The sequence below is a fragment of the Babylonia areolata genome, chromosome 26 (genome assembly GCF_041734735.1).
Source record: "Babylonia areolata isolate BAREFJ2019XMU chromosome 26, ASM4173473v1, whole genome shotgun sequence".
In the NCBI taxonomy this organism is placed as follows: Eukaryota; Metazoa; Mollusca; class Gastropoda; order Neogastropoda; family Buccinidae; genus Babylonia; species Babylonia areolata.
Window position 1 is genome coordinate 42,540,676 of NC_134901.1, and position 8,580 is coordinate 42,549,255.

General features: G+C 43.0%; 1 protein-coding gene across 10 annotated transcripts in view; it reads left to right on the forward strand.

The window, feature by feature from the left end:
- Positions 1-472: 472 nt before the first annotated feature.
- LOC143300481 (uncharacterized protein YfbL-like) overlaps positions 473-8,580 on the forward strand; it is a 25,282-nt gene continuing 17,174 nt past the window's right edge. For all 10 annotated transcript variants that reach the window (XR_013057655.1, XR_013057657.1, XR_013057659.1 and 7 more), the window contains exons 1-2: positions 473-613; positions 7,267-7,457. Coding sequence is in view for 1 of the 10 variants with exons in the window: in XM_076614190.1 (XP_076470305.1) it covers positions 568-613; positions 7,267-7,457 (237 nt within the window). In the remaining 9 variants the exon portion in view is untranslated. The remainder of the gene's footprint in view (positions 614-7,266; positions 7,458-8,580) is intronic.

Genomic DNA, 8,580 nt, shown 5'->3' on the forward strand with positions numbered 1-8,580 from the left:
GGAAAGAAAGTTACAAGAAAAAAAAGTCACGGAAAAAAAAGTAGCAAAATTAGGTAGAAAAAAAAAAGCCACACAATTAGGAAGGGGACAAAAAATTCACAGGTTAAAAACTGAGTCATGGCGAAAGATAAGCTTTAAAAGTACTAGACTATTGGACATTTGCCCTGTCCTGTTTGATGTGATGCTCCACCCGCAGTGTGGAATGCTTAATGTACATTAACCATTGATCATTGAGGCACAGATTTGGGTCACTTTTGTTGCTCTGGATCCCTTCAATGGGGACAAAAGTCAAAGTCGGTATGTCAAAATGCAGTAAAGCATATGTCGCACAACTACTGACCTAGGCCTTGAGGGCATACCAAAGGTTTGTATAGAAATTAACATAAAATAGAATAAGAAAAAAGTATACAAACTTCAGGTGCCTGCGGTTAGCAAATAGCACACAGTAGTATATATGCTGTCACATATCTCAGTTCACAAATCTCCCGTTTCACTTCTTACTGGGCGGCGGGTCCACCGAGAGTACGTTACACCAGGACGTAAGCTGTCGTAGGCTTTAATGCCACCATGGATGCCTCATCACGCCAACTGTTTATTTTGTTTGTCTGCTTCGGTAAGTGTTAATTAAAACTGCCGTCATGGATGCCTCATCGCACCAACTCTTCAGGTTGCTTGTCTGCTTGTGTCGTTTAAATAAACTGCCGCCATTAATTCCTAATCACACCAACGTTCCATGTTGTTTGTCTGCTTTGTTAAGTGTGTCACTTAAAAAAAAAAAAAATCATTTGTATTATATTTTGTGAGTGTTTCTTGTGCCTACAGTTGGTTACGTACGTGTATGTCCTGTCTCTTTCTGATTACAATCATACCTACAGTGTCTGGTGAATTAGATATAAAAAAAAAATGACATTGTAAAATATTTAGTATTTTACATGATTTGTTAAAAAAAAGAAAGAAAAAAAAAAGTGGTATCTCGATCGTATATTGGTCATGCGTTGGGTTTCAGATCCAGTGTTCAGCAGTGATGAGGGTTCGTGGCCCGGCCGTTTCAGCATATATAGTGTCGGCGTGTCCTTGGGAAACCTGAGACACTTTATTTCGATTTTCCTCATTCCATCCAGATGTGAATGGATAAGTTTCAGTTTCAGTTTCAGTAGCTCAAGGAGGCGTCACTGCGTTCGGACAAATCCATATACGCTACACCACCTCTGCCAAGCAGATGCCTGACCAGCAGCGTAACCCAACGCGCTTAGTCAGGCCTTGAAAAAAAGAAAAGAAAAAAAGGGTGAATAAATAATGTATAAATACATTTTAAAAAAAAGAACTGCTACTACTAATAATAATATGTATAAGGCGCAAAAACTTGATGAAGTCAACTATAAGCGTACATAAATAAATAAATAATAATAATAGATAAACTAATTCTATGTCTAGCAAAGTCCCGCATAAAGATATTTTTTGAACCCGCTTTTTTTCCACTGCACCCAGGCAATGGAACTCATTACCACTTAACAATCGCCGCATCAAATCAAAACCAACTTTCAAAAAGACATTAAACGACCTGTCTGTTTCAAGAATACAGTGAACAATGAATACCCTTCTCTTCATGTGACACGTGCACATATGTACATGTATGTGTCCTATTGTACTGAGACCATTGTTTTGAAGTCGTTTGTATTCATGTTGTTGACAACCTATTCAAAAGTTAACTCTAACTTCTCGCGCTTGCCCTGCTGTGATTATGAGTAATGACGTGCATGGTGTGGTGTGGTGTGGTGTGGTGTAGTGTGGTGTGGTGTGGTGTTGGTGTAGTGTGGTGTGGTGTGGTGTAGGTGTGGTGTGGTGTGGTGTGGTGTGGTGTAGTGTGGTGTGGTGTGGTGTGGTGTAGTGTGGTGTAGGTGTGTTCGTTCTTTAGTTTAGCGTCTTTTCACTATCAGTGATATTAGACGATTAAAAAAAAAGGTGGGTGTGGGGTGGGTGGGATGCAGGTAGGGGCACGGGGTAGAGAAGGAAGAGGAAAATAGAAAAGGTAGACAACTACCCCCCAAAAATGCATAACTAACATGCAATTACATTTAACAGTAACAATTCAATAATGATAATAATAATCAGAAACCATTAACTCAATTCTGAAGTGCATTAAAGGAATGTAGAAATAGGGCTATGAACTAATGTCTGTGAAAGTTCGACGATAAGAACGTCGTCAGAAATAACTTTCCAAAGATCATCTGCAGAATAGTTATTCTCTTTGAAATACTTGGTCAAGAAAGTACGTAACTGCTGACAGTGAAATAAACAATGATGCAAGCTAAACTGCTTACCACAGATGCATGTAACAGTTTTACTATACTTTGTCTTCAGCGCATCAAATTGTATACGGGAGAAAGTAGAGATTATTGATCTTGTACAGCAGGCTGATGGATTCGGTATCTTTTCTTCAATAATATTCTCGGGGAATAATGTCCCTTTATGTTCTAAAAAAACCTTTTCCTTCCATCGGTTATAAAATCGCCCCCATGCTGATTTTCCTGACAATGTGTATGCCTCTTTTACGGAAAGACGGACATGTAGTTTTGTCGATTTTTATGAATCTTGTGCTCCTCTTTTAGCTGCTTTATCAGCAGTTTCATTGCCATGAATGCCCACATGAGAATGCACCCAACAAAAACTGACCTCAATCCCTTTAATCCTCAAACAATGTACCAAATGATTTGCCTCAGTAACTAAGTCAGGTCTTGTTTCAAGGCTGTATATTCTGGAGCATAAATTACTGATTTGGAATCCACAAAGAATGTTATTTTCGAGAAAATCATTGATGGCTCACTAAGTAGTTCAGAGCTTGGATAATAGCAATTAATAATAATAGCTGTGAATTATGGAAAGCTATTTTCCAATGAAGTAAGATTTTTCAACTCTAAAGGCAGGAATTCAATATAGAAAGCCGCACCAGCATTTTTGTCATCAGGAACAGATCCATCTGTAAATACATGGAGATGATTCTGATATTTTTCTGTTCTAGATTCTGGCAGTACTTGTCGTGATATTGATGTTTTCTTCCTTTTTTTGGTTTCAGAAAAACTGATATCGAGATCTGCTTTCAACATTTCCCAAAAAGGAATAGGAGTATGATGTGGTTTTGCAGCTAACTCTTTCATGTTAACATCAGAATTATTTGATCAAATTTGAAACGTAAGTTGCAACTGTTTCTTGTGATAAAATGGCTTGAGCTCTTTTAGGAAAATCAATGTCAGATCTCACTGTCAGTTCATCAGCAATGAAATTTTTTGTCATTGAAGTGTATCTCACAGCGAATTTTGCTGTTGCTAACTGACGATGTTCATTCAAGGGAATGTATGTTTCCTGGTGTGTGTGTGTGTGTGTGTGTGTGTGTGTGTGTGTGTGATATGGCATTTTTTTTGTACTGTGAATAACATGTGGCTGGTGAATCGTTTTATGTCATTTTTTATGTCATATTTCAAGATGTTACACATCTGTGTCGTTGTTGTTGTTTTCTGTAAAGCATGGCGAGCCTGTTTTATAACGCGGGGAACCGCGCTATATAAGCCTCCACATTGTTATCATCATCAGCAGTTGTATTTTATCATCACCTGACTTCGGATAGTGGTGATTGAAATAGCTGGAGGAGAGGATTAGGCCTCGCCTTCCTATCCCGAGCCCAAGACTGTATTGTATTGTATTGCATTGTATTGTATTGTATTGTATCGTTTGTATGTTGCGTATATTGGCTTGTCCGAACGGAGGGACCGTCCACCGTGAGAAAATGAAACAGGAACTGAAAAGTCCTCCTCCTCCTCCTCCTCAGTTTATCTTGTCAAGGAATCAACTCTCTCCCCCCCACCCCCCTCTCCCCCGTCTCCACCCCGGCCTCGCCTCCACCCCGCCCCCCCCCTCCCCCCGTCCCCACCCTCCCCTCCTTCCTTTTGCAGACTGGGCTCTGCGTCACGTGCACGTCCTTCCTGCAGGCGTTTCCTGAACCCATTTCTTTCAGCTCATGCACAACCATCGGGCTCAACCCCTTCATCTCAATGTGCACAACACCTCCGCCCACTTCTGTTCTCCTTGTGCACTTGTCCTATGTGCGTAGTGCATGCGTACACGCGTTCTTGCATGCGTGCGCACGCCGGCGGCGCGCGCGCTCGCGTGTGTGTGTGTGTGTTTGTGTTTACACTCAGTAGGGGGGTGTATGTGTGGAGGGGGGGATGGGGGTGGGGGGGGGGGGGGGGGGGGTGAGGGCGATCGAAACGTGACTCTAGACACCATGTTTGTGGCGCCGTTTCTCTGGTCAGGACGTGTAGACAGAAATCCAAGTAACATTGTAGCCGACAAATATACGTACGTGCGTGCGTACGTACCTACGACAGATGGGACCGGGTACCGTGAAACAGTCACACTGACACACACACACACACACACACACACACAGCCTCCCTCCCCCATATACATAATTATATATATATATATAGATATATATGTTTGTATGTATATCTATAGCTATCTATCTATCCCTCTATCTATACATAATGTCTATGTCTGTCGGACTCTCTTTCTCGCTTTCTTTCTGTGTGCAGATTTAGACTGAACATCTCTATCTGCGCAAGTGTACTGAGCAGGGGTGAGGGAGTGGGGGTTATCATTGTGTGGAAACGTGAAGACAAATTTAAAAAAAAACTTGTCTGTGTTCCTGTAAGTTTCAGTTTCAGTTTCAGTAGCTCAAGGAGGCGTCACTGCGTTCGGACAAATCCCTATACGCTACACCACATCTGCCAAGCAGATGCCTGACCAGCGGCGTAGCCCAACGCACTTAGTCAGGCCTTGAGGGAAAAAAAAGGTGACTAAATAATGTGTTCCTATAAACGATGGGCAATGGAGTCGACACAGTGTGGGGTGTGGGGTGAGAAGGCAGAGCGAATACAGTACACAGTGCAGACAATATATATATATATATATATATATATATATATATATATATATATAATGGTCAGTCGTGTCCGACTATGACCATCAGAACAGCCGAGGAGGCAACTGCTGTTCCGACTGTTTGGGCTAGAATTGGATTATAGTGGAGAGTGTCTTGCCCAAGTACATCCCCACTCTCTCGGCCAAGAGGGTTTTTAGGACAGTCGGCGTTGGGTTGGTTCCCAAAGGCCAACTAGCCCACAAGGCTGCAGCACTAAGAGCCAGTGCAATTTTGCCTCCTAGTTTGAGAGTCATAATCCCTTCACAAAAGACTAAGCTGTAAATGGTTTCCCATTGACTGGAGTATATATATATATATATATATATATATATATATATATATATATATATATATATATATATATAAGCCAAGGAAAAAAATATAGACAAAAAGTCAGTGCGAAAAAAAACAAAACAAAAACAGAATGTAGGCGCTGAATGTTATGCAGAATCAAAACAAAGCACTTAGTTCACACAACAGCCATTTTTCATGCAGGCATAACTCTGACTCCGAGATATGAAAGACAAAACTTATAAACACGAGTAGATAGAAAGCCAGACAAACTCTTCACTGGCAAGAGAGAGGGGTAAGTAAGGGGCGCGTGGGTGGGGTGGTGGGGTGGTGGTGGTGGGGGGGGGGCGGGGTGCGAGGGGGCGGGGGAGGTTAGTTTGGAAAGAGGTCTTGGTTTTAAGGCCAAACTTGAAAGAGCTGAGCACAGAGGTTTGACGGAAGCTTCTTCTTCTTCTGCGTTCACTCGTATGCACACGAGTGGGCTTTTACGTGTATGACCGTTTTTACCCCGCCATGTAGGCAGCCATACTCCGTTTCCGGGGGTGTGCATGCTGGGTATGTTCTTGTTTCCATAACCCACCGAACGCTGACATGGATTACAGGATCTTTAACGTGCGTATTTGATCTTCTGCTTGCATATACACACGAAGGGGGTTCAGGCACTAGCAGGTCTGCACATAATTATGTTGACCTGGGAGATCGTAAAAATCTCCACCCTTTACCTACCAGGCGCCGTCACCGTGATTCGAACCCGGGACCCTCAGATTGACAGTCCAACGCTTTAACCACTCGGCTATTGTGCCCGTCGGTTTGACGAAGCGAAATTCAAGATCTGACTTAACAGCAAATATCATGTGCACTAATGCACATTCCATTAACTCACTCAGTACGGCCAGTCCTCTCTTCTCCTCTACACAGACCCCTCGGATGTCCAGTGGGTGTCTGAATGACCCAACCTTTAGCTTCCGTCGTCAGAACTGTTGTATTCTTTGTCAACGTTCACCTCTTCAGTATAAGAGCCTTCCGCTTGCAATATTTTGATGATGGTAATTGGGGTGAAACGCTGTTAACGTCGTCTCTTTCGCCGTTCGTATGGAGAGAGTCAAAACCACACACGATATCCAAGTCAGCAAAACGGAAAAAACCAAGGGAGAGGAACAGAGAAAGAGGGAGCAAGAAGTCAGTTGGACACTAACAGACTGCTGTTAATGTTAGACAGAGAGTTTGACACTAACAGACAGCTGTTAACGTCAGACAGAGAGTTTGACACTAACAGAGAGTTTGACACTAACAGACAGCTGTTAACGTTAGACAGAGAGTTTGACACTAACAGACAGCTGCTAACGTTAGACAGAGAGTTTGACACTAACAGACAGCTGTTAACGTTAGACAGAGAGTTTGACACTAACAGACAGCTGTTAACGTTAGACAGAGAGTTTGACACTAACAGACAGCTGCTGTCATGTCATGCCACGCGACACATAGGACATCCGATACTAGTGAACGCTGGCAACCCTTTTATGTATTTGTTGTGAGTTATTCAGTCATTCTTCCTTATTTAAAAAAAAAAATAATAATTATTATTATTTATTATTATTTATTTATTTATTTTATCTATTTATTTTTTTCCCAAGGCCTGACTAAGCGCGTTGAGGGTTACGATGCTGGTCAGGCATCTGCTTGGCAGATGTGGTGTAGCGTATATGGATTTGTCCGAACGCAGTGACGCCTCCTTGAGCTACTGAAACTGAAACTCTTCCTTTCATTCATTCATTCATTCATCATCTTCTTTTTCTACTGCTACTCCTACTTCTTCTTGTTCTTTAGTATTCTTCTTCTTCTTCTTCATGTTGTTGTTGTTGTTGATGTCGACATCATCAGCATCATCTATTTTGTTGCTGTTGTTGACTGATGTTGTTGTCGTCGTCGTTGTCGACATGAACATCCTCATCTGTCCTTGTTGATCTCATGACCTGTGTCCCCCCCCCTCCTCCCAGCCCTGCAGGTGGTACGAGGAGAGCCCAGGGCCAGTTGGATGAAGGCCACTCTGACGTCACACTTCTCCCAGCCCCGTCATCACGTGACCAACCCCGGCTACAAGATGGCGGCCAAGAACTTCATCAACAGCCAGTTCCTCGATATGGGGCTGGTCACAGCGATCCATGACTTCGAAACCGTGCTGAGCAATGTAAGGACGGTCACTGGGGATTCACGTCCGTTTAGGAACAGCATCATTTTCATTCATTCATTATGCTCATCGCTCCTGGTGGAGCATAGGCCATCAACGACCCCTCGCCATCGCACTCTGTTCTGGGCTGTTCTGGCCATTCCAGTCCAGTTGGTCCCTTGCTGCTTCAGCTCTGCCTCGGTATCTCGCCTCCAGCTGTTGCGAGGCCGTCCTCTCTTCCTCTTTCCCTGCGGGTTCCAGGTCAGGGCTTGGCGTGTGATGCTGGACGCTGGCTTCCTGAGGGATCATACTTTTAGGGATCACTTGAAAAGTATGCTCTGCCGAGATGTCAGGTAACACTGACAGGACCGGAACAGCATCAATCCATGTAAAATCCCTGTGTTTCTCTGTTGTGTGTGCGTGTGTGTGTGTGTGTGTGTGGGGGGGGGCGGGGGGGGGGGGCGAGGGGGAGGGGGGTAAATTTCTCTGGAATTATTTTGTCTGGTGACAACAAATTTTACTTAGATATGAAAACAAAGTTATTTCCACAATGTCTAACTATAATGACAGTGCACAAAACAAAAACAAACAAAAAAAAAGCAGTACAAAAACATAAAGAGGACAAAAACGTGCTGCCACATTTTGTTTCTTGTTGATAAAACTGAGCAGTTTTATCTGACATAATATTGGCTCACTGATTAACAGCAGTCATGTTATCGCTTTTAACTCACTCAGTACGGCCAGTCCTCTCTTCTCCTCTACACAGACCCCTCGGATGTCCAGTGGGTGTCTGAATGACCCAACCTTTAGCTTCCGTCGTCAGAATTGTGGTATTCTTTGTCAACATTCACCTCTTCAGTATAAGAGCCTTCCGCTTGCAATATTTTGATGATGGTAATTGGGGTGAAACGCTGTTAACGTCGTCTCTTTCGCCGTTCGTATGGAGAGAGTTCATCAAAATACCAACTTCTACTAAATCTGGAAGTTACATTGATTCAACTTCAATCCCATGGCATTGTAGGTTTTGTTAATGCTCAGCAGGAACCACTCTTGAGCCACCAGGGCTTTACTTACGGTCTTTCTTTTTTCAACTGAATAAACACACACAGACACACAGATACAGACACACAGACACAGACACACA